Source organism: Salvelinus fontinalis, chromosome 2 (assembly GCF_029448725.1).
Source record: "Salvelinus fontinalis isolate EN_2023a chromosome 2, ASM2944872v1, whole genome shotgun sequence".
In the NCBI taxonomy this organism is placed as follows: Eukaryota; Metazoa; Chordata; class Actinopteri; order Salmoniformes; family Salmonidae; genus Salvelinus; species Salvelinus fontinalis.
The window spans coordinates 75,092,231-75,119,352 of record NC_074666.1 but is presented as its reverse complement, the minus strand read 5'-3'; the positions used below and the strand labels follow the sequence as shown (position 1 = coordinate 75,119,352).

Here is a 27,122-nt window from a genome sequence, read left to right as displayed (position 1 = left end):
CAGCTGCCTCTGATTGGGAACCATACCCGGCCAACAAAGAAATAGAAACACTAGAATGCCCACCCTAATCACACCCCGACCTAACCAGATAGAGAAATAAAAATGCTCTCTAAGGTCAGGGCGTGACAGAAGGTTGTATACAAAATAACCATAGAACATCCTGGCTCTCACCATGCTCTTATGAAACATATCGTTCTCAGAACATTATGTGCTAGCTGGTTGGGGTCTGTTTTAGGTTTTTGCCCTGAGATGAACCCAAATCATTCCATTTTGACCTGTGTAGTCTTTATAATTTATGCACCCTCTTAAAGCTGTTTGGGATACTCTTAGTTAGTCAGGGGTTAGTTATCATGACGATTCATTTCTTCAGAAAATATTTGTGAAATTGTCCTCTGAAAAAGTCTGTCTCAATGGAGCTAATTCTGTGTATTTCTGTAGTATGTCTTTGGATTGTTATCGCACCACTACCCCAGCTACACTCCATTCTGCTGCCTTGGTTATGACGTTGGCAGGCTTGGCCATGCACTAGTCCTCACAGCTGCCTTTGTTCTAGATGGATGATCCCACACAAAACTATCAGAGCGATCATCTGACGATCAACACTCACATCTTAAATCCATCAGTCTGAGTGATGCCCACCAGCAGCCCAGTGGACAATCTGTTCCTTGCTGTCTTCTCTGTGTACACTAAGAAAAATAAAGCACAATGGTGCTTCAGAGACAACTCACAAGACTGCTGTAGTAGCTCAAGACTTTACAAGGCTACTGCTAAAACGGTGCCTTGGAGGCACCACAGACTGTGTGGGGATTATTGTGGGATGAACATGGACACGTCTGTAAGCCAATTTAACATACTTCCAATCTTGCATCATTCTCAGGTGAAGAGAGAGGGGTAGTACTGTGTACCAGGGCCTGCCATAGAGAGATGGCTTGACAAGCCTATGTGCCGATGATCTGAACAGCATACCATGTCCTGGAAATAAAGGAACAAACACCTCAAAGCACAGAAAATGAAGGCTTTTTTTGTGCTGTCTCTCTTTATTTCCTGGATGTTTCAGCTGTTGCTCATAGTGACCATGGAATGTGGGTCTGCAATTACACAACAATCGGTGGAAAGTACGGTATGTTGAATGGAGGACAATGACATTAATGGTAACAATGTTGAACAGTGTTTGCGATAACTTAATGTACCTTGAGTATCTACATGGTTTCCATGAGTTAATGGGACAACCCTTCATGAAACTATGATGAGTATTGAATTAAAACAGAATCAATATTTTACTTTAAGACTCAGATGAGAAATACATTTTGATAGGGTTCGTGCACTTTCACATAGACCTAATCAAGCAAAATTTTGTAGTGAAGGCCAGAGAAATATTTGCGAAATATTCACAAAATATTCAGCTCTGGGTCGTGTTACCTGCCAGATCGACGTACACTGAGGAAAACATTTCATCTTAATTTGATAGATCATTGAGATGAAACTTGATTAACCCTGTGACGAATCCTCACCGTGGTGTTATCTCTCAATTATGTGTGTAAGCCTCAGCCTCTCCCAGTTAAAGAAGAGGAGTTTATGACAGAGACATGGCCTCAATCTGAGGTGCCGTTTAATGAAGGCATCATGTGATCCAGCTCTGATGCAGGGCCATACCTGTGCTGTTGTTATAATGTATAATTATCTCTGTGTGTCTCATATAGATACACTGTAATGAGAGCTCTGGTATAATGGTGATTATATAGGTGGAGCGTCATCCGTGACAATAGGTGAAGGGGGCCTGAAGACTAGTAAGAAACCAGCAACCTAAGCAGGGCTAGTGTGGTTCTGCCTATATGACAGTGTGAGAAGTGAATGCAGGATGTGTACTCTACTCTACTCCTTCACTCATTGTACATCGATTAAACAGTCATTTGGGTCAATGAAATGTTAGTTGACCACAGACATGCTCATCAATGAAATTACGTTTTTGGATCAGTTCACTTCAGGTATCCCATTGATAACTGTCTAAGATCCTATCTCTTCTGACTGAATGGTCATCATGTGTTCCCATCTGCTCCTCAGGTTTGGACCTCCGTTCCTGATGAGGGAGGACCGCTCCATCTCCTGGGACCAGCTGCAGCAGAGCATCCTCAGCAAGCTCTACTACCTGATGATCAACGGAGCACAGGCCCAGGTACAACACTGGAAGACCATAGCTGACACACAGTTAATGGCTCAGCGACTCTCCAACGCTAACCTTTAAACCTGGGCTAGTGTGTTTTCTGCCTGTCATATCTCTCTATGTCTTGTCTTCTAGTACAGTATGGGCTACCTCTTGAGTATAAAAAAAACACCTAACCAAAACTACATTACGGTATGTGCATATACAGTCAGGTTCGAAATTATTGACCCCCTTCATAAAGATTTTAAAAAATACTGTGTAAAATAAATAATTCAAATACTGTGCTACATTTTTTTTATTACATTATTTTATACTAATACAATTGCTCTTAAAAAATATATATTTTGTCTAACAAGTAAATTATTTTTTTATCAAAAAGTTAGGTGTCAAAATTATTGACACCCCTGTTTTCAATACCTTTCAATTCCTCACCATGCGAGGATAACGGCACTGAGCCTTTTATGAGTTGGAGAACACATTAGGAGGGATATTAGACCATTTCTCCATACATAATTCATTTGGATCCTTAATAACCTTTGTCTGCGCTTATGGACTTCCCTCATGAATTCAAACCACTAGTTTTCAATGGGTTTCATTACAAAATATTGATTTTGTGGCCAATTAATTTCTTTGTGGATTTTGATGTGTGCTTGGGGTTATTGTCTTGCTGGAAGATCCAAACCAAGTGGCTTGTTTGCACTGTCTCCACCTTTTGTTGGGGCAACCGCAGAACATTGGACAAACATGTAATGATACAAATGCAAACAAAACAGTCTGCTTAGATGCGCCCAGCTGTGTGACCTCTGATTGCGGTTCAGCGCAGCATAACATGATGTTAATCATGTCGCCAAACAGCTTTCCAGTTAGTGTCTGACTGTCAGACGGCTGCATGGCCACCAGACTGCATGTATGTCTGTCTGTCTGTTTGCTAAAGACTCCTGATGTTTTAGGGAGAAAAAAATAAGATAGGTTAGCATTCTGTGAAGAGAGAAGGAGACAGAGATGCCATGAAGGAAGAGTGAGCGTGTTAAACTCTCAGTAATTCTCTGTATTGGATTTATCCTGTCCTTTTTTAAACCTCCAGTTGGCTATTTAATTAAAGCCTAGCTTACAAAATCAGTGTAAGGAGCCTACCTCAGCCAAGAGAGAGAGACTTCAAATGGATATCTTGCCAAAAAAATACAATTCTCTAGAGCTTGAATGGACAGATATGCGTCAACCTGCGTTTTATGGCAGCAATCACTTACTTTCAAAAGTGGATTTTCTACCCCCGTCTAAATTTAGACCACAGCAATGGAGTCCAATAGCAGCAAAGTGGCAGTAAGCCAGTCAGTCTGCCTCATTGGATCCTGATGTTGCCTCTCCGTTGCCTGACATCTCAGTCAGCATGGAGCTGCTCACTAGGGCAGACAGGATGACATGCTACGTATGCTACGCTAACCATTCAGATGACATGGTGCTGGTGACTGTGTATAATTAGAGAATAACAGCACCCCTCCTTGAGCAGGCTGTGGCTCAGACTCACAGCTGTAATTCATGACACTACATGATGTCCTCACAGTGACACACTCTGTGAGGATGGGGAACTGATGAGATTTAATTGAAGATTCAATACGGGAGATGAGGAGATTTGTAAATGTGGAATGGAGAAGGGATATTTGTCACACAGAGACAGACCATGTTACACAGTCACAGACAGATGATGTTATGGTAATATGTGAGGGATTAAGCAGAAATCCGCCAGTGCTTAGATTGTAATGGGAAAGCATTAGAACATTATTCTCACGTGTAAATAGTGTTGCTATCTACCAAATCATAATGTTCTCTTAACACAAGCAGTAATTAACCCAGGTAGATTTAAGACTGAAAGAAACTGAAAGCAATGATTTTCTCTTGGAATGCATGTGCTACTATAACAACTCTCGTGTCTAATCCAGTATTGTTTGGTCTCCTCTTGCCTCATGCAGTGTTCTGTCTGAGACAGGTAGAAGCCCAGAGGTGTAGTGTTGTGTGGTGTTGAGTTTTAGCTGTGTTTTTCTTCCTATCTACCCAGCAGTCATTCTGACAGGGTATGACATTACTCAGAGCCGGACCAAACCTAGGTGCTTATTTGTTTATTTTCCCTCTCACTTACTCATACCTTCTCACACATCTGTCACACACACACATACACACACACACCTGTCACACACACCTGAGCTGAGCTTCTTTCTGCTTCACACACACACACCAGTGCTTTTTACACATTCTTAGACTGCAGCCTGCAGTGGGTGGGATGCACACACACGCGGGTATATACTGTATCTGTGTGTGGCATGGGTGGTCTTTGCATGTAGACACAAGTCTATCATGCTAAGCAGAAAACAGGGCTTAAACAAAGTGGCTAAGTACTAGATGAGAGGAAAACTCATTTCAGGTCCACTTTTGTCATCTTTCGTTTCAAGCTTTTGACAGGTAATTCACTTTGAAGACTTTGGGAAGGTTGAGGTATTGTCAGTGAAGGCGTTCACAAAAAACATCCCAGAGACGGCATGGAAAGCTGCCAGAGGGCAATGCTGCTTTACACGTGCATTTATAGAGGACAGTATGACCCAATGGGAAATCCATTCTTCTTCCATTTTAAACCATTCTGGCATTTCAGTTGGAGCAGTCATAAGAGCACTTAATGTGTTCTGTGTTCGCTATCTCAGGTTGAGCACAAATATAGAAAAACCCTCTTCAAGACTCTCTAGGGTATTTAGACAAACTGCAGGCCTCACAGATTCCTTTATGAGGTCTGGTTATTCCCCCGACATCCTAGAATTTAGATCTACTATCTTTATTCTAGGTTATCCCATGACAGGTCGGTGTCGAGCTGTATGCCCACACGGCACCCTAATGTACAGTCCCATAGCATCTTTCTACATATAATTCCTCATTAGTATTGTCATTCTGTATACCTTTGCAAAGATTTGTCTTTTTTCATCGTTTCAATTTTGTTCATAATATAATGTCAATCTGTAACGATCGTCTGTGGTGGTAGAAGGATCGGACCAAAGCGCAGCGTGGTAAGTGTTCATGTCTTTAATATAAATCCAAAACTGAACACAGGAACAAAAACAGTAAACGATGATCAAACGAAACAGTACCGTGTGGCGACAAACACTGACACGGAAACAAACACCCACAAAACCCAACAGAAAACAGGCTACCTAAATATGGTTCCCAATCAGGGACAACGATTGACAGCTGCCTCTGATTGAGAACCATATCAGGCCAAACACAGAAATCCCAACATAGAAAAACACACAGACTGCCCACCCCAACTCACGCCCTGACCATATTAAATAAAGACAAAACAAAGGAAATAAAGGTCAGAACGTGACACAATCCAAATGCATCAAGAGGAGTAGTGGATCCCCCTTTTGACAATTCATTTAAGGACATCCATTTAAGGACATCCATTTAAGGACATCCATTTTCCCGTTCCCTTAAGTTTTATTAGTCATATGTACAGGATACACATGGTGTACAGCGACCAATAAAATGCTTACTTGAAGGTTCCTTCTCGACAATACAACAACAATAATAAATAATAAAAGATAACAATAAGAACAAAACGTAATTGGCTCAGGAAAATAGAATAAACATTTTAGCATAAGTATAATATAGGAAAGCACAATTTATAGTCCAATATTTACACATGTATCAGAGAAAGGGGGGATTAGGGGGGAAGTGTTGAAATTGTGCAGTATAGCAATAGTAAATAAGAGTCTGGTAGCAGCAATTGGGATGTGCGTGTGTGTGTGTGTGTGTGTGTGTGTGTGTGTGTGTGTGTGTGTGTGTGTGTGTGAGGTTAAGCGGGCGAGTGTTAAGAAGCGCGGTTTGGCGGGTCAGACCTTATGCTTTGATACCGTCTGACGGATGGTAAGGGAGTGAACAGCTCATGTCTGGGGTGTGTCGGATCCTTGACGATGCTGCTGGACTTCCTCAGGCACCGTTTCAAGTAAATGTCCTGTTTGGGTGGGAACACGGCCCTTCAGACCACCAGCAACAGTACAATATCTGAAAATGTGGGACAGTTAAACAGGTGGCATGAGTTTGTAAACCTTCTGACCACCCCTGAAAGTCAGAATAACCATGTTCCACATCATCATGGTGATTGTGCCAAGTGGTGATGTGCCACACTTTGCTTCTTTAAAACTTGACTGCTGAAATGCAAAATATTCTGGGACTGTATTAACAGTGGACTAATGAAAATAATAACAAAATATTGTTTTTGAGTGATTTTTTTTCTTTTAAGTGTTCAACAAACCCTGAGAGGGCTGTTAGACAGATGGGAGCTGCCCCCATCAGGATGACTGGAGAAACAGGAACCATCCCATTATTATCCTGCTATAATAATGGAAGCGTTTAGTCAATCTCATATGATTTACGCCTAATGAATTTCAAAGCCATGCTATTATGTTATTAACTGATTAATTTACTTTAGTTTGTTTCTGACATGGAAAGTCAACATTTTCACACTCGTAGCAACATCCATCATAGAAATAGGAAATACCTTGCACATCTTTGCAATATTTACAGTATTTTCAGGACTGTAGTGTTTCAATCCTTTCAGAACGAGTCGGTTCAGTGTTCTCCTACTTACATAATGCCTTCACCACCTATTTTTGGTTCTCTCCTCTTCACAAGAATCAGTGTTGTTGTTTATCCTGGAATCTGGCCAGCAACTCACAGGAATTCATTTGAAGGAGAGGAAATCAATTTCATTTTCTGCAAAGCACTCCAGAACATCCAATCCCAGCAGGTCTCTGAGTAATATAAACACATTTTTTCTTCTCTTCTCATCTCGATTTTTCAGATGCAATCAAAACAGGCATAAGGAGGGTGATTATCTTTGGGATTATTGGGTGTTTCACATCGAAATTAACCCGTGAAACTTTGGAACTAGACAAAATATATATATTTTTATTGATTGTGTTCCTGGTAGTACCTCCCAAACTAGAACAGTTCTCAGTAAACAGTCTCTCCTGTATATCTCGCAGAGATGAGGCGAAAACCAACAGAAATCTTAATGATTATTCATTTGGAAAGACCCACCCTTTCCTAGCATCCTCCAAGTTTGGTGCAGGGCCCCGAGCCTATCAAAAAGATTCAGAGGCTTTGGCCAGGAAAAATGTGGTTTGGAACTATTAACTCTCCAATGTATTGATTTGAATGCTTGGCTGCTCATCTTCTCTCTGGTGGCAGTATTTCAAACGGACCCATTAGAAGTTGGTTATTTTCTCTATTTTTCTGTCTAAGTCATACAACGTTTTAGTAATCTCTTTTTGTGTTTTCTCAAGCCAATTAAATCAAATCAAATGTTATTTGTCACATGTGCCGAATACAACAGGTGTAATGCTTATTTACAAGACCTTAACCAACAATGCAGTTTTAAGAAAAATAAATGTTACGTAAAAAATAGAGCAGCAGTAAAATAACAGTAGCAAGGCTATATACAGGGGGTACCGGTACAGAGTCAGTGTGGGGGCACAGGTTAGTCGAGGTAATATGTACATGTAGGTAGATTTAAAGTAACTATGCATAGATATAAACAGAGAGTAAATAAACAGAGAGTAGCAGCAACGTAAAAGGGGGAGGGACAATGCAAATAGTCTGGGTAGCCATTTGATTAGCTGTTCAGGAGTCTTATGGCTTGGGGTAGAAGCTGTTAAGAAGCCTTTTGGACCTAGACCTGCTATTATTACTGTTATGACCGTAACAAACAGTGCCAATTCAAAGGATGTTATTGCTGGGGGATGTTGCCTTTACAAATCATTATTCAACCTCCACATCAGATGATAGGGCACTTTTTACTGACTACAAACCTTGATCTGTCCTGTGCAGACAGGATTCAAATTATGATTCAAAGAACTGTGCTATCCATCACCATATGCAAGTCCACCAAGACCAGTGGGATCCCTGATTATACTGTACACTCATAGTTGTACATTACTCTAGTCCCATGCTAATATTGATTCATTCAATAATCATAATTTTTCACCTGTGGTCGTCTTTCAGAATGCCAGAGTGCTGTTTAAGATCTGTGTGGTGGGAGGATCAGCGTCCTACAGCTACCTCTCCCCCCAGGATGGACGGCCGCTTTACCACCCAGCAGTGAACAGGTGAGACAGACAGCCTCTGCAGGCCACATACTGTAGCTAGCTAAGCGTCTGCAGGTAATGTAAGAAGGTAGAAGGTAAGAAGGTAAGAAGGTAAGGCCGTGAACAGGCGGGTCATCAAGCTAAAGTGAAGCAGTAGAGGTGTTCAAGCAAGTCTTCTAAGCATTTCAAGAGTAATGTGTCAAAACCACAGTTTCTTCCCGCTATATTTTGTATTGGTAGTTCTTTACTAAGAGGCAGCATATACGGTGTAGTGGATTAGGTAATTCTCATTTCTTACAGCAGTGAAATATGCAGCCATTTTGTAAGGTTATTTTTTAGGAGAGGGTGTCTAATGGTTTACGAACTGTGGAAGCTAATTGCCATTTTAAAGGGCACTTTATCAAGGCAGAATTCCTCCAGTTGCTTAGAAATGTCCATTCATCCATTTGAATGGTTGCTGGGGGGCGTGGTACTTTTGAAGTGCATGTGTGCACAGTATTCAGAATTTATATTTGATGATGGTGCTACAAGACCCATTAATGTATTGATATTTCAGTAATACTACTAAATTGCTGCACGAGTGCCCCTCAAAGGTTTATGTGATTTTTTTAAAAACTTTTTTAACCTTTTTAATCAGTAAAAGCATTTAGCATTTCAATCAATAGCTTTCCCTTACTTTGGAAAATAAAGTGATAGGAAGGAAAATTCTTCTTCTAGCATATAGTTTGTCTGCTATCCCACTGCGCTCCTTTGACCAGTATAGATGCATTTATTCTGTTGCTATTTTGTGGGTGTCCATAGCCAGCCTTCATCACGGGCAGGGCTGTGTAGAATCATAATAGTAGCTGTGATGGTGGTAAATGAAAGCAGCTATAGCCTGTGGAGAGATACATGTACTGTCTCTACAGATCTGAAATCTCCGGGGCTCATACTGAGAGGCACCCCATAGCCATGAAGATCACTGTGTAATGAAATTCTGTTTGAAGTGTTCGCTTGAAGTGTTCAGCTGGCTTTGATTGACTCTCAGCCCAGAATATAATGTAGTTTACCTGAGGGACCCCCAGAGCACAAGATTTATACAAACAGTCATAGACATTGTGATAGTGAACTTACTATTCTACTCTCTGCCAAGAAAACTGTAGACAATCTTGCCAAATGCTCTGAGAGATATTTCTGAATTCAAATACTGTATAATTGAGTCGTTTTGAGATTGGATGATTCTCTCGAGGCCATTATAAAAGCACAACTGTCACAGAAGACTTGAGTCAAGAAAACACGCTTCATTGTAGTAGAAACTGAAAAATAAATTGTTTCTCTGTATTGTCCCCATTCCACCTCTTCTACTGCTCATGAAGAACTAGCGTTAAGGAAAATCCCCAATTAATCTGACACAAATTGTTTAAAATCCCACCTACCGAGGCCTCCCGGGTGGCGCAGTGGTCTAGGGCACTGCATCGCAGCGCTAGCTGGGTTTGCGCCCAGGCTCTGTCGCAGCAGATAGTAATTACTAGCAAGTGGATTCCACGAAAATTGGGGAGAAAAGGGGGTCAAATTTAATAATTAAAAATACATCCCACCTACCATTTAAGTCATATTTATAACTGACCCAATTAGTGGAGCTGGGTTTCTGGTGGGGCTCTATCACACCAAGAATAGCCTCATTCATTGCTTCAGCTGTTAGGGTTTGTTAAGGCACATAAAACTCTACTTTTACATGAAATCAATCTGATTCATAACATGCTTTAGGAAAGGAAAGGGAAAGGACCCCCAACATTGTCACGTTCCTGACCTGTTTTCCTTTGTCTTGTATTTATTTTAGTTGGTCAGGGCGTGAGTTGGGTGGGTTTGTCTATGGTTGATTTTCTATATTGGGATTTTTGTGTTCGGCCTGGTATGATTCTCAATCAGAGGCAGCTGTCAATCGTTGTCCCTGATTGAGAATCATACTTCTCACCACACGGTACTCACCACACGGTACTCACCACACGGTACTGTATCTGTTTTCTGCACTTAGTTTATTTGTTTTGTATTTTCAGTGTTCAGTTTTTCTGTTATAATAAATCATTCATCATGAACACTAACCACTCCGCGTATTGGTCCGATCCTTCTCGCCTCTCCTTGTCCGAGGAGGAGGAATATAACGACTACCGTTACAGAAACACCAACCAACAAAGGACCAAGCGGAGTGGAGAAGGGCAGCGACAGCAGCAACAGAAGACACAGGACTCGTGGACCTGGGAAGAGATCCTGGACGGCAAAGGACCCTGGGTTCAGCCAGGGGAATATCGCCGTCCCAAGGCGGAGTTGGAGGCAGCGAAGGCAGAGAGGCGCTGGTATGAGGAGGCAGCGCGGCGACGCGGTTGGGAGCCCGAGAGTCAGGGGGGGGGGCAACCGCGGGGTGTGGCAAAGCCGGGTAGGATACCTGAGCCAACTCCCCGTGTTTACCGTGGAGTGAGAGGGCGTCGTACTGGTCAGACACCATGTTATGCGGTAAAGCGCACGGTGTCCCCAGTACGCGGGCTTAGTCCAGTGCGGGCTATTCCACCTCGCCGCACTGGTAGGGCTAGGTTGGGCATCGAGCCGGGTGTCATGAAGCCGGCCCAACGCATCTGGCCTCCAGTGCGTCTCCTCGGACCGGCGTACATGGCACCAGCCTTACAAATGGTGTCCACGGTTCGCCAGCATAGCTCAGTGCGGGCTATTCCACCTCGCCGCACTGGCAGGGCTACGGGGATCATTCAACCTGGTAAGGTTGGGCAGGCTCGGTGCTCAAGAGCGCGTGTCCTCCTTCACGGTCCGGTATACCCGGTGCCACCTCCACGTACCAGACCTCCGGTGGCAGTCCCCCGCACCAGGCTGTCTCTCCGGGTTCTCTCCCCAGTTGCTCCCACCTGTCCAGCGCTGTCAGAGCATTCCTTTTCTCCAGCGCAGCCAGAGTCTCTCATCTGCCCAGCACTGTCTGAGCTGCCTGCCTGCACAGCACCATCAGAGCTGTCCGTCTGTCCCGAGCCGTCAGAGCTGCCCGTCTGTCCCGAGCCATCAGAGCCGTCCGCCAGACAGGAGCAGCCAGAGCCTTCCGCCAGACAGGAGCAGCCAGAGCCTTCCGCCAGACAGGAGCAGCCAGAGCCTTCCGCCAGACAGGAGCAGCCAGAGCCTTCCGCCAGACAGGAGCAGCCAGAGCCTTCCGCCAGACAGGAGCAGTCAGAGCCTTCCGCCAGCCATGAGCAGACAGAGCCGTCAGCCAGCCAGGACCAGCCAGAGCCGTCCAGCCAGGATCCGCCAGAGCCGTCCAGCCAGGATCCGCCAGAGCCGTCCAGCCAGGATCCGCCAGAGCCGTCCAGCCAGGATCCGCCAGAGCCGTCCAGCCAGGGTCCGCCAGAGCCGTCCAGCCAGGGTCCGCCAGAGCCGTCCAGCCAGGATCAGCCAGAGCCGTCCAGCCAGGACCAGCCAGAGCCGTCCAGCCAGGACCAGCCAGAGCCGTCCAGCCAGGACCAGCCAGAGCCGTCCAGCCAGGACCAGCCAGAGCCGTCCAGCCAGGACCAGCCAGAGCCGTCCAGCCAGGATCCGCCAGAGCCGGCCAGCCAGGATCCGCCAGAGCCGGCCAGCCAGGATCCGCCCCTCAGTCCGGAGCTGCCCCTCAGTCCGGAGCTGCCCCTCAGTCCGGAGCTGCCCCTCAGTCCGGAGCTGCCCCTCAGTCCGGAGCTGCCCCTCAGTCCGGAGCTGCGTACATGGAGGGTGGTTGTTAGGAGGAGGCCACGGGGGCGAGTAAGGAGGCGGACAAAGACATTGTTAAGGTGGGGTCCACGTCCCGCGCCAGAGCCGCCACCGTGGACAGACGCCCACCCAGACCCTCCCCTAGAATTTATGGTGGTGCGCCCGGAGTTCGCACCTTAAGGGGGGGGTTCTGTCACGTTCCTGACCTGTTTTCCTTTGTCTTGTATTTATTTTAGTTGGTCAGGGCGTGAGTTGGGTGGGTTTGTCTTTGGTTGATTTTCTATGTTGGGATTTTTGTGTTCGGCCTAGTATGATTCTCAATCAGAGGCAGCTGTCAATCGTTGTCCCTGATTGAGAATCATACTTAGGCAGCCTGGGTTTCACGTGTGTTTTGTGGGTGTTTGTTTCCGTGTTTGTGTTTTTCACCACACGGTACTGTATCTGTTTTCTGCACTTAGTTTATTTGTTTTGTATTTTCAGTGTTCAGTTTTTCCGTTATAATAAATCATTCATCATGAACACTAACCACTCCGCGTATTGGTCCGATCCTTCTCGCCTCTCCTCGTCCGAGGAGGAGGAATATGACGACTACCGTTACAAACACGATGATATTCAATGCTGTCCAGGTTTCAAGGGGCCTACAGTAACGTTAACACAGACTCTGAATGAAAAGCTAATGTTTAACTACTTTGTTGACCTGACGAAGATCCAACTCGGATCAAAAGATCATCTTTATTGTGCGTCTGATTAAATCACCATGGGAGCATACCAGAGTTGCGGGCATTCCTTTTTTCTTCAACTACTTTCTTACCATCGATTGTGCTTTAAACACATGTTGTTGTGTGAATAGTTTGTGGATATTCTGTTTATTCAGCCTCTGAAAACGCACTTCTGAAAGCACTATCTAGAAATCCATGATCTGCTACTTTTTTTGAATCCCAGCATGTAGTGGATCTTTAATTGTAAGGTCATGCTGACACCTAGTGGCTGTACAGAGTCTATAAAGACATGCTGCTGCACAAAGGCCCTCTCTGAAAAGGTCTCGATGCCGCATTTCCAATGAGGATTTACCACAGTGTTTTACCCAAAAGGCTCAGACTTTTCTGTTTCCATCTTCGTGGGCTGGCACCTATGTCTCACGAGGCCATGGCTCTGCTCTGACTTGGAGCCATGGCAAAGCCCTGGGTACTTTTCAGCTGGCATTTACATGATGGCTAATTCTTAACTTTAACACCTTCTCACAAAAGTACAGTATTCTTGAATGATGCAGAGCTTGATGATTCTGCTCGCCATAAGTCTTTAGTGCCACACTCCTAATGGAAACACAATAACGCTAGAGTCTACACCAGGGGTTCCCAAACTGGTTTGGCCCGCAACCCTATTTTGATATATTTTTTGAACACCATTGTAAAAAAAAAAGGTGATGAAATCAACAGCCAATGTTTACTATTTAATTGGGGCTACGACAATCTATTACAAATCAGTCTGATAATACTTTTGACAGTAATAATTTTCTATGATCTTCTGTACAGAAAATAACAATCATTGATGATGCTCTTTTTCCCTGATTTAGTGCCTGATCTTGTCCACTCTGTTCTAATAAGGCTTGTGGGCATTGTAGAGGGAAACAGACACACGTGTTCCTGAGAGTCTTATCTTTCAGTGATGGGATCATAATGTTTTGTATCTTAAACCGTTCAAAGGATAGAGCACATTTGTAGGAAGAAAACAGAAACCTGACTGTTGATTACAACCACATCTAGCGGCTACCGGAGGTTACTGACATAACCCCAGTTCTATGAACCAAGCATGATTTTTTTCTAGAGTTCCTCTTGTGACCCCATTTTCAAATCTGGGGACCCCACATGGGGTTGCGACCCCTAGTTTGGGAAACTCTGGCCTACATTAACATAAAACACTGGTGGCCCACTGGTGAGGAGGGTAGGACTCAATGGAAAAACACCATAACAAAATGTACATACCACCTGAATAATAGGTGGACAGTATGTAAAGGGGATTATGCTGAAGTTTTACCTCGCTAATCTGATGACCTTTGACCCCTTTGTTCCCAGAGCTCTTAATCTCTGTGGCTCAGGAGGACCGCCCCATGTGAAGCTCATCATCGAGTGGGAACACAGAATCAAAGACTGGTCAGTCAATCTCAGTGACAGTCTATAACTTTCTAGCCCTGAATTATTGTAGACCAACTGTAATCATAAAACAGTATGTATGCTGCTGCACATGCCTTATTTTATTAATGCCTGGCAGCCTCTTTCTCTCTCTGTGTGCATGTTCCCTACTCTGTCTGTCTGTCTGTTTGCGTGCGTGTGTGCGTGTGTGGTCGGTCTCCTGCAGCCTGTTTGGGAACATCCAGGAGGAGGTGGTGAAGGATGCTGAGAGTGTGAGAGGCCAGCATCAGCAGCACGTCCAGCAGCACAGTTGTACCCTGGACGAGTGCTTTCAGCTCTACACTAAAGAGGAACAGGTACATCATCTCCTCCTACAGGCATGCAACAACCACTGCTGAGTACACTATGTTGTCTCACTATAGATTACAAGGGTGTCAAACTCATTCCACGGAGGGCCTTGTGTCTGCTGGTTTATGTTTTTTCCTTTCAATTAAGCCCTAGACAACCAAGTGAGTTGAGTCCCTTACTAATTAGTGACCTTAATTCATCAATCAAGTCCAAGGGAGCAGCGTAAACCCCCAGACACTCGGCCCTCCGTGGAATGAGTTTGACATGTGTCATAGAACCTTATGTACCGAACCCACTGACTGAATGACTGACGAAGAGCAAGGAAATCCTTCCTACCTGTAATTTTCATTATATACTGTATTTTTGTTTATAGGGAAGACTGCTTCTAATTTGAAACAGTCCTTTAAGGGAAATTCATCCAAATGACTCATTCATGATTCTTATGCTACCTTAAAAATAAGATGCACATTTGTTATTTGGGTGAACAATCCCTTTAACGACATCATTATGGAATCCATAATGCTTCTTACATACCACCCATGTGTTATTAGATGCAATGTCAACAGTAACATCAAAGGATATGAATGCTGTGGTATGATGCCAAGAACAAAATCTGCCTTCAGTCAAATCAATCAAGATGACCTGAGGTGGAATTAATCTTGCCAATTGTGCTCTTATTTTCCCATCCGTGGAGTGTTGATATTCTATTAGAGCTGTGAATGAACTGTGCTTCTGCTGGGAACTGTATGCTCTCGCTTAACTGTACCTACACCCAGATCGGTGTCTAAACGACTTATGAATCAGAATACTTCTTTCCCTTCAAATGTTTGATTGATCTTCCTGCTCCCAGTTATACTGTACCACAATATATTGTTTACAGTTATGCCCATCTCCATGCCCCTCCACACCTCGTTATATGAAGAGGTTGTTTCAGGGAACGTTCTGAATATCCAAAATCAAATCCAATTTTATTTGTCACATGCACCGAATACAACAGGTGTACAGTAAAATGCTTACTTACAAGCCCTTAACCAACCATGCAGTTAAGAAAAATACCTTCAAAAAGTAAGAAATAATAGTAACAAATAATTAAAGCGCAGCAGTAAAATAACAATAGCAAGGCTATATACAGGGGGTACTGGTACTATCAGGTATCAAGGTAAGACCCAAGTGCAGACTGTGTGAAGGGGCAGGCAAACGACAGGTCAAGGCAGGCAGGGGTCGATAATCCAGAGTAGGAGAAAAGGTACTGGACTGCAGGCAGGCTCAGGGTCAGGGACAGGCAGAATGGTCAGGTGGGCGGGTACAGGGTCAGGACAGGCAAGGGTCAAAAACCAGGAGGACGAGAAAAAGAGAGGCTTCTAAAGCCATGACATCCTTTTCTGCAATTTTCCAAGCTGTTTAAAGGCACAGTCAACTTAGTGTATGTAAACTTTTGACCCACTGGAATTGTGATACAGTGAATTATAAGTGAAATAATCTCTTTGTAAACAATTGTTGGGAAAATGACTTGTGTCGTACACAAAGTAGATGTCCTAAACGACTTGCCAAAACTATAGTTTGTTAATAAGAAATTTGTGGAGTGGTTGAATAACGAGTTTTAAAGACACCAACCTAAGTGTATGTAAACTTCCGACTTCAACTGTACATGTAGGTACAGTTATTAAAGTGACTATGCATAGATAATAACAGAGAATAGCAGCAGCGTAAAAGAGAGGGGGGGGGGGGAATGCAAATAGTTTGGGTAGCCATTTGATTAGATGTTCAGGAGTCTTATGGCTTGGGGGTAGAAGCTGTTTAGAAGCCTCTTGGACCTAGACTTGGAGCTCCGGTACTGCTTGCCGTGCGGTAGCAGAGAGAACAGTCTATGACTAGGGTGTCTTTTTAGGGCCTTCCTCTGACACCGCCTGGTATAGAGGTCCTGGATGGTAGGAAGCTTGGCCCCGGTGATGTACTGGGCCGTACGCACTACCCACTTGCGGTCGGAGGCCGTGCAGTTGATATAGTGATGCAACCCGTCAGGATGCTCTCGATGGTGCAGCTGTAGAACCTTTTGAGGATCTGAGGACTCATGCAAAATCTTTTCAGTCTCCTGAGAGGGAATAGGTTTTGTCGTGCCCTCTTCATGACTCTCTTGGTGTGCTTGGACCATGTTAGTTAGGTAATAGAGGTGTACGGGAACTTCAAAGCCTATAATTTGGTTTATGTAATACGCTTATGAAGTTGACATGTGCGATAGATGTCTAAAACATGTCCTCCTCAAGAGCCTTCTCTTAGTTTCTTCCTGAGCATTGTTTGAGGCCTATGTCTGCTTCTGATAGGAGTGAATAAATTCCCATTGCCATTCATGAGGAAAATCACTAAGCTTTCTTTTGCTCCATTCGTGACCAGATTAGTATCCTCGACTGAACATGAAGGTTATTGGATGCAGCTGCCTCCATCTCCTTCCTCCACTCTTCTTCATGCACACTAATCAGAGGGATTAGAGTGCCAGAGGCGGTCGCCCCAGCAACAGGTTGTGAAAGTGACTGATAAATTAGGCTTCACCTACTGTTCTGATGAAACAGACACGGTCTCATGCACAGAGCTATCACTGAAGACCACCGGGACCTGTACCAGACCATATTTCATGTCTAAAACATTGTCCACCAGCTTCAAACTGCTGGAAAAACAATATTTTTGGTTATTGAAAATACATTTCCCAGCGATTTAGATGGTATGATTCCCTACACTATTTAGTGCTTGCTTTCTCACATAAACTGAAATTGAGCGAACAGTGTAGAATTTTTGCAACCAGGAATTTAGCGATTTTCGCTAGATAACACAGCAACAAAGTCAGAACAGCTGCCGCTCCGGCAGGAGAAATCAATAGGAAAAGCACACAGCCAATCACAAGACTGGCGAGTAAGTAATACTGTGAAACATTATCATTCCACAATTAGCGGCAGATATATTATGGACATTTTCTGAAATTACAATACAAAAATTAAAAACAATCCAATGTAGCACCTTTAGAGAGTGTTATGAAATGATTTCAGTGGGTTGAATGAGGGACAAGATTTCATATTTTTTTTACATGGATGAATACTCTGTCCTTCTCGCCCTCTCTCTGTTTCTCTGTTTATCTCTATCTTTCTCTCTCTCTCTCTCTCTGCCAGCTGGCCCCAGACGATGCATGGAAATGTCCCCACTGTAAGCAGATGCAGCAGGGCATGGTGAAGATGAGCCTGTGGACGCTGCCTGACATCCTCATCCTCCACCTCAAGCGCTTCCGGCAGGTGGGCGAGCGCCGCAACAAGCTGGCCACGCTGGTGCGCTTCCCCCTGGACGGCCTAGACATGGCGCCCCATGTGGTGAAGAGGAGTCAGAGCACCCGGCTGCCCCCCCACGGTCCTCTGCTCCCCGGCCCCCTGCACCCGGCCTGGAAACAGCCCTGCCCACCCGACGTGGCCCCTCCAGACTTCCTATATGACCTCTATGCCGTGTGTAACCACCACGGAGGCATGCACGGGGGACATTACACAGGTTTGTATGGAGGGACTGTCTGGCTGTTGTCGTGTCTTTGGCATCATTAAAATTAAGACTGTTATTTTATCAAATCAATTCTCTGTAATTATTATTATGTGATTATTCTAATCATGTAAATGTAATTAACTAGGAAGTCGGGCACCAAGGAAAATATTCAGATTACAAAGTTATAATTTTCCTAATACAACTTTTCAGATATTTTAATATCTGATCAATTAGTCGTCTAATTAATGAATTATTCTTTACCTCACGTTAGTATCGTCCCAAACGTCGTAAATTGTTGGTTATCTGCACGAACCCAGTCTTCACTATGAATCATCCATACATCAATTGTCTCAATCATTTATTTATTAATTTCTCTGGGATATGTGAGACGCTAACGTCCCACTTGGCCAAAAGCCAGTAAAAATGCAGAGCGCCAAATTCAAATAAATTACTATAAAAATCAAACATTCATTAAATCACACATGAAAGATACCAAATTAAGCTACACTGGTTGTGAATCCAGCCAACATGTCAGAATTCAAATAGGCGTTTCGGCGAAAGCAAACGATGCTATTATCTGAGTTAGCACCATAGTAAACAAAGGAGAGAGAAGCATATTTCAACGCTGCAGGCACGACACAAAACGCAGAAATAAAAATATTATTCATGCCTTACCTTTGACGAGCTTCTGTTGTTGGCACTCCAATATGTCCCATAAACATCACAAATGGTCCTTTTGTTCGATTAATTCCGTCATATATATCCAAAATGTCCATTTATTTGGCGCGTTTGATCCAGAAAAACACCGGTTCCAACTTGAGCAACGTGACTACAAAATATCTCAAAGGTTACCTGTAAACTTTGCCAAAACATTTCAAACTACTTTTGTAGGTATTTAGGTATTTTTTTACGTAAATAATCGATAAAATTGAAGACGGGATGATCTGTGTTCAATACAGGATTAAAACAAACTGTAGCTAGCTTTCTGGTCACGCGCCTCTAACAAACAGTACACAACAAGTGACCCTCATTGAAGATGGCCGTACTTCTTCATTACACAAAGTAAACCCTCGACCAACTGACATCCAGTGGAAGCGGTAGGAACTGTAAGAAGGTCAATTAGAAATCTGGATTCCCAATGAAAATCCATTGAAAAGAGAGTGACCTCAAAAAAAGAAAAATCTGAATGGTTTGTCCTCGGGGTTTCGCCTGTTAAATAAGTTCTGTTGTACTCACAGACATGTAGAAACTTCAGAGTGTTTTCTATCCAAATATACTAATAATATGCATATCTTATCTTCTGGGGATGAGTAGCTGGCAGTTGAATTTGGGTATGCTTTTCATCCAAACGTGAAAATGCTGCCCCCTATCCTAGAGAAGTTTTAACTAACTAAATAATCACAGAAATGCATCAACAAACACACCAAGTGGATATGGTTACTAGGAAATGATAGGGGACGTACCCTAGTGGGCTTAACTGGTATGGCGGCTTGGTAGACAAAGGGACTAAGAAGGGCGAGAAAGACAAAAGACATTACACAGTTGATAATTATAACCATTGAAATACTACTCCTTTGCACATGAACGATCACTCATTCGGGAATAATTGCAATAAATATATACAGTGGGGAGAACAAGTATTTGATACACTGCCGATTTTGCAGGTTTTCCTACTTACAAAGCATGTAGAGGTCTGTCATTTTTATCATAGGTACACGTCAACTGTGAGAAACGGAATCTAAAACAAATATCCAGAAAATCACATTGTATGATTTTTAAGTAATTCATTTGCATTTTATTGCATTAATTGTCGGAGTAGAGGACCTTGTGCATTTCAGGTAAAATAACAACTCAATGTTTATATCCCAGGACAAATTAGCTAGCAATAGCAAGCTAGCTCAATAGTACAAATTAGCTAGCAAGTGCAAGCTATCTAGCTAAATTGCCATTCATGTTTAATGCTTTTCGACCTGTCCCCAAATTAATGTCATTGGTTCAGAGTATGTTTTGATATTTTAACCTGCGTGTCGTGATTGCGTTTGGTGTAAGGGACAAAATACATTTATGCACGATAGCGCACGATGGGGCACGCGCGCAGCCGGTTTGGGTTCCGTGTTAGTCCTCTCGTTAATCGAGGTAAGCTGGTCTGGCTAGGAAATTCCCAAGGTGGGGGTTATATCCAGAACAGTAGAAAAGGGCTGTCCTATGACGCCAGATGAATGTCTGTGCTCACGGGGCGGGCCTATGACTTAGTTAAACACCAAAGGGAATTGGAGTTTCCTTCATTAAACAGTTTAAAATCACATTACACAATTTCAGAAATAGTTTCATCTTTACTCATTCATTTTATACAACAATTAGATGCAAGCCTCACAACTGAGACTCTTGTATAAACAGAGTTATGGTAATGTGGCTGTATTGTCTCTCATGAGTTTCACAAACATTAAACGAAATGGACCGGTCGTAGCTGGATTCTCCCCTGACCGTGTACACATTCCCCAAAACATGGACATTGTTCAGTTCTCAAGTTCTGTGATGTGGAAGAGGTCCCTTTGTTCTCCTATGAAACCCTCTCTATATATACTGCATGGCCATGAGGAGAGACTCCTCTAGGAATTTATGACCTGCGATAACAGAGCCTGGGTGTAGGGGGAAGAGAGAGGTGTTGAGAGAGAGAGAGAGGGGTGGTGCAGAGAGAGAGGGCTGGTACTCGCTATCCCCAAAGAGGGCCACGTCATGACACTGTCATATTCACATCCTGTAAATGGTCTATGAAATATCAATCTCATTGAAATCAGCAAGGTGTCTTGAAGTGAGATCCAGTCCAAAAATGTGTTTGATGATGATAATAAAGATATGGTGGTGGTTTATTCAGTATGAATGTAAGTACACACTGTTGTGCATGTCTGAACAGGTGTCTGTGTCTCTGTGCAGCGTTCTGCAGGAACTCATTGGACGCCCAGTGGTATGGGTATGATGACAGCAGTGCAGAGCCAGTCACAGAGGGGGAGGTGTGCACACGGGGAGCCTACATCCTCTTCTACCAGAGACGCAACACCATCCCTCCATGGTCAGCCAGCTCCTCTCTCAGAGGTGAGCCGTGTTGACAAGTCCTTTAATTAAGCCACAGTCTGCAGTTCTATTGTGTCATTTCAATAGATGATATATACCAGATGGTTCTGGAAGAATCCTGACCTTTAGAGGTCCTCAGTTGAAAGTAAGTCCATGTAATGGAAATAAGGCTTCTGAAATCCATTATTGGTGAAATGATGGCTTTCATCACCCAATAATGAATGGTACTTCACTGACAGTATCCAGACATTTTTCTAATTTAAAGCATTAATGTTGAAATCAAAAGAGTATATGATTGGCAGTGTGTAATAACCTTGTCCATCATAGGATTGAGGTACAGTAAAGGCATCTGCATACTAGGTTTGGCTTGGTCCTAGCAGAACTCGGATAGGCAAAGTGAACGTCTGTGCATTGCATACTTCCTTAAAAGACTTTTACTTAAAAACGAGAAAAAAGCTGCAATTGTCCCTCTTGAGACGCTGTAGCCAGTATATACTTCCTCAAAATAGTCAGAATTAATCTAAGATAACTCAACAACTAACAAAATGTTGTCATAATATATGCACAAACTCTTTCCGAAATGTTTCGGCTGGGAAGCATGCGGACGCCTACTGTCCCCCTCTAGGAAAAAGAGACAGGTTTGTATGTATTAGCTGTGTTGAGAGTCCAGTAGAAGGAACTTTGCTCTGTATAACAGTGTTCTTCTACTTCTACAGGCTCCACCAGCTCCTCCAAGTCAGACCACTGGCTGATCCGTCTGACGCGGGACAGTCTGTTCTCTGGGGGGTCCACCTCTGGCCCTCCTGGCCCCACACCAACCCCCGAATCCCCAGAGCTCCCTGTGTTCGTGGACGAGCCTCTCAAAACAGAGACAGGTGAGTAGCCCATTTGGACACCATTTCCCCAGTCTGTCTCTAAATAAATAAAACCACTATGGTTCGCTGTGTCTGATTGGTCTGAAGTTCTGGTTGTTACTCAAAGAGGATTATCTCTTTGAGATAATTACATCATTAAAAAGCAGATGATTATGTAGATAAGTCAATCAATGAACCATTAAAAAAGAGGAGGAATATGAGGAAAAATCCTAACTGTTTGTTTTTCTTCTGTGTCCAGATAGGTTTGAGAATAAGCCATTTGTCCGAGGCATTCAGGGCAGGAGCGTGAGCATGAGGTCACCCACTAAGACCAAGGACACCCTGAGCAAAGTGCTGCCCCTGCGCTGGTCCTTTGGTTCCAAGGACCGCCCCAAACCCTCCGCCCCCAGGCGAGGGGAGCTGGTGGAGTACCTGGAGTCAGGGCGCAGGCCGCGGTGCACCAAGGACCCCATCATCACCCTAGTGGCCACCCCGCTCCAGGGCGGGCACAGGGAGCTGGGCAGCTCCCCCAGTGGGAGCAGCCTGAGCTGCATGGACAGGTCCAACTCTGAGGCCTGCGACTCCCCAAGAGTACCAGAGGGCCAGAGCAGGCCTGCCGTAGAGAGGAGCTCCAGCCTGGGCCTCAATATTATCACTAAAGCCAGGGATGACAGCTCACTGGGCCGGAGGTCCTCCAAGAGGTTCAGGCAGGACCAGGGCAGGACCCTGGACCCTCACACCCATAGAGGCTCCACTGATGGGGTCCACATCAGCCACAGTGCCCCCCCAAGTAGGGACTCTACACTGAAGAGGCCCAAGGCCCAAGCAGGGCTGACCTCCAGAGTAGGGGTGCTGCAGGCTGGTCTACAGCCTGAGGAGAGGAAGGGGATGAGGGGTCAGGAGGTAAGGAGCCACGACAGCCTCTTGTCCTTTTTCAAATCAGGCTTCCTGAAGAAAGACACTCAGAGTACACCTAGCAAGGGGGAGGTGGTCCGGGCCAATGGCCACGGACGAGCCAGCAAGGTGGCAAACGGTAGTTCGTCTAAACTCTCCCTCTCCAATGGGACTCTGAACGGTGTAGCGCTGGAGGAAAAGAGGGCCAACGGCACCCCTAGAAGTGACTGCCGTCACAGCAAAGGGGAGCTTGTCAACGGGAGGGCAGGTAGTCACAGCTCTGCTGCGGACATCAAGCGTGCCCACAGCTCCAGTAACATCCAGACCAAATTGGACTTGACCCTGCGCAGGTGTGCTTCTCTGCAGAGGAACGGGCAGGTAGCTCCGCCGGCCTCCCGCAGCAGCCTGGCCACAGACAAGCCCAGCTATGCCACCCTGCAGCGGGCACGCTACAGCACCACTTCCCTGGGCAGGCAGCAGAGACCCGTCCCCGAGTCCTGCTTCTGACTCCCTCCGCACAGCTAGGCTAACTGGCTGCTGCCACAGCAGTAGAGTTATCTGGAGTGTGTGTCTCTTTATTTAGAGTTTGTGCCAATCCTACTGCCAGGGTTAGCATGTTAGTGTGAGCTGAGCAGTCTGGCCACCACTGCTAGAGCAGCGGAATAGTCACGGTGTTACTATAAGACAGGTTCTTAGGGGAGGCTTTGCCAACAGCTGAAATCAGTAATGCAGTGCGTAACAGTTAACTGTCTGTCATAGTCTTCTGTTAATGTAAGTGCCTCTGTGACAGTTCAGAATGATTGTTTGTTGAACACTGGAACCACGCTATTGATTGACACACATCACATCCAGACGGTCACCAGGTCTCTGTAGTATAGCCAGCAGAGCTGTTGTTTCTGAAGGGCATCATGTACCCTCTGTTAACACTGATGTTTATTGACGTATTGTCTTTGTGTGTAAATGAATCTATGCAGACTGTGTACAATGGAGAGGTACAACTGCTGTATTGTGATCATATTTATTCCACAGACATGTCAAGCATCTTTCTTGGTTGTATGCTGTCCTTGATTTTCTATTGATGTAGCCGTGGAGGAATATCCTGCACGAAAGGATTCAATTAAATGATTGTCTGTCTGTGCTTCCACTGCAAACTGTTTGCTGGGACCTCACACACTTATGTTATTGCTAATATTCATCATGTATCATCCACTGTCAGTGGCAACTGAACGAAACAAGTACTGTAATAACCTGGTTGTTACACACCTGTTACTGACTACCGTACTGTAACGACGGTGTGTGATTGGAGGAGAAGTAAGGGTAGAGGAATGAAATGCCGATTTATTTTTCGGAACTAACATGATTGAAATACTGGGTTGAAAAGAGGGTAGTTGGCACACCATGTACTCCAGCACAGTGATGGTCTTGTATAATCCACAATAGATTTAATGGATCTTGAACCAAAGTTTGTGCCAATCAGAACATTCATCAGGACCCTGATAAAGGTCTAGATAATCTAGTAAATAATCTCGTAAAATAATCAGAAAGAGTCACTTGAGAGTTTTGTACATTGACTTGTGTGAACTTAGATGGGTGCTATTATGTGATGGTGAACTGTTGTGGAACCTCCTCACACCGGTGGTTTAGGTGGTTTAGGCCCCTTATAGAGCAGCAGGGACAGACTGACAGCCCATTTCAAGGCTTTTAATGTCACTCCCTGTATCTCCCCACTGCTGAGCTACAGAGAAAGTTACTGCCTGTGTTTCACAATAACTCACCAGGGGGCATTAAACCTGCTCCCCTGTTGCCATGGCAAACTCCCTTAAAGATACCAACTGTGAAGGTGCTGCTGTCTGTTGTACTCTGCAGAGGGGCAGGGATTTCTTGGTTTTCATTCATTTTCAACCTAAAACATCTCTTGCCTTAGGTTCCAATATACAATACATGACGATCTATTACATTACATGAAGATAATTTTGTAATTTTTCCTATAGAGTGCTGTAATGCAATTTATTCGTTAGCCATAGGGTACATGCCAATTCAGATATATGCACGTTCTGTATATGTTCTAGTCAGTGCAGATTTCCCAGAAACAATGGTTGGAAACGTATGATGTGTGTTTTATGTTAGGAGGGTGTAGAGCAAATGTGTTTGAGCTTACATCAACTGTATATGAACATATGAAGTAGTAATACAGATATTACCAACATAATAGCATACAGTGCTTCTGTAAAGGGAAAAACACTAGTAGATTAAATGTATTGATCTATTAGATTTCTGAGTTACTTAATTACTTAGGCCCATCGCCCCATGAGAAGCATAGGCCATCAACTGAGTTGACTTCATGTATCTGAAATGATCTAGAATCTAGAATCATTTACTATTCTCCTAAAATATAATGTTAATATGTAGGATATATACTGTATGATTGTGTTAGCAGACATACAGTAGTAGCTATGCAATATAATGGACCATATGGGATGCCCCATATGCATCATCATAACTTCTTCTAATGGGGATTGGTTGATGACACTACACCATCAACCATCATGACAAATTGGTTGATGACACTACACCATCAACCATCATGACAAATTGGTTGATGACACTACACCATCAACCATCATGACAAATTGGTTGATGACACTACACCATCAACCATCATGACAAATTGGTTGATGACACTACACCATCAACCATCATGACAAATTGGTTGATGACACTACACCATCAACCATCATGACAAATTGATTGATGACACTACACCATCAACCATCATGACAAATTGATTGATGACACTACACCATCAACCATCATGACAAATTGATTGATGACACTACACCATCAACCATCATGACAAATTGGTTGATGACACTACACCATCAACCATCATGACAAATTGGTTGATGACACTACACCATCAACCATCATGACAAATTGGTTGATGACACTACACCATCAACCATCATGACAAATTGGTTGATGACACTACACCATCAACCATCATGACAAATTGGTTGATGACACTACACCATCAACCATCATGACAAATTGGTTGATGACACTACACCATCAACCATCATGACAAATTGGTTGATGACACTACACCATCAACCATCATGACAAATTGGTTGATGACACTACACCATCAACCATCATGACAAATTGGTTGATGACACTACACCATCAACATTGGCTGATGACACTAGCTCAAATGTTATGCCTTTTTTTTTTTTTTCACTTGTTCTCATCAAAAAAATTTCTGTATCACTTTGTTTACCATAACGAGCACTTGTTTTGGAAGGGACCCTAAATGAAGGATGCTTTCCTTGGGAGGGCATGGGTTGAGTATATTTTATATGCAACTTTTGTAAAAGTCTACATTTTATACCTGATTTGTAATTATGTAAATGAAGGCTGCAGATGATCAAATCAGATCATGTATGCTTCTGATCAGAGAGCAACGTCAGGATAAAGCACAAGTGGACTTTAATTGTGAACTTAACATATATATTGTATCTGCCTCTAATATCTGCTTATTACCATACTGGAATTTATTTGAATTGCAAATTAAACACAGCTTTTCTCACAACTACTCTCTTTATCATATCATAATACAAACGAGGAGATATTCAATTGCATGTGTCATTGTATCTGTCTAACTTGGACTTTGAACTGCCTCAGGTTCTGCTCATTTCCATACCACATCATACCAGCTTAAAAACCTCTACAGAGTACCTAACCCGGATCCGGGAGCACCCCCCACCTCCCCCACACTGATTAGCATCGCTAGCATAGCGTCACAATTAAATAGTAGCATCTAAATATCATTAAATCACAAGTCCAAGACACCCAATGAAAGACACAGATCTTGTGAATAAAACCACCATTTCAGATTTTTTAAATGTTTTACAGGGAAGACACAATATGTAAATCTATTAGCTAAACACGTTAGCAAAAGACACCATTTTCTTACTCCAACAGTTTCTTACTCCATCAGGTGCTATCACCAATTCGGCTAAACTAAGATATTGATAGCCACTAACCAACAAACAAATTCATAAGATGACAGTCTGATAACATATTTATGGTATAGCATAGTTTTTTTTTTTGTAAATGTGCATTTTTCAGGTATAAATCACAGTTCTACATTGCAGCTGCAATCTGATATAGTGCTGATGCAGCTAGAACAATTACAGAGACCAACGTTATATAACTAATTACTTGTCTTAAAACATTTCAGAAAAAATACACAGCGTACAGACATTGAAAGCCCAACATCTGGTGAATCCAAACAATATTTCAGATTTTT

General features: G+C 43.6%; 1 protein-coding gene across 1 annotated transcript in view; it reads left to right on the top strand.

Annotated features, from left to right (window-relative positions):
* The window catches only part of LOC129825938 (ubiquitin carboxyl-terminal hydrolase 43-like), a 107,772-nt gene extending 81,370 nt beyond the window's left edge, over nt 1–26,402 (top strand). Inside the window, exons 8-15 of the mRNA XM_055886080.1 lie at nt 2,062–2,173; nt 8,207–8,310; nt 14,076–14,153; nt 14,359–14,488; nt 17,639–18,005; nt 20,928–21,086; nt 21,782–21,940; nt 22,179–26,402. Of these exons, the coding sequence (XP_055742055.1) occupies nt 2,062–2,173; nt 8,207–8,310; nt 14,076–14,153; nt 14,359–14,488; nt 17,639–18,005; nt 20,928–21,086; nt 21,782–21,940; nt 22,179–23,320 (2,251 nt within the window). The 3' untranslated portion in view covers nt 23,321–26,402. The remainder of the gene's footprint in view (nt 1–2,061; nt 2,174–8,206; nt 8,311–14,075; nt 14,154–14,358; nt 14,489–17,638; nt 18,006–20,927; nt 21,087–21,781; nt 21,941–22,178) is intronic.
* The last annotated feature ends 720 nt before the right edge of the window (nt 26,403–27,122 follow it).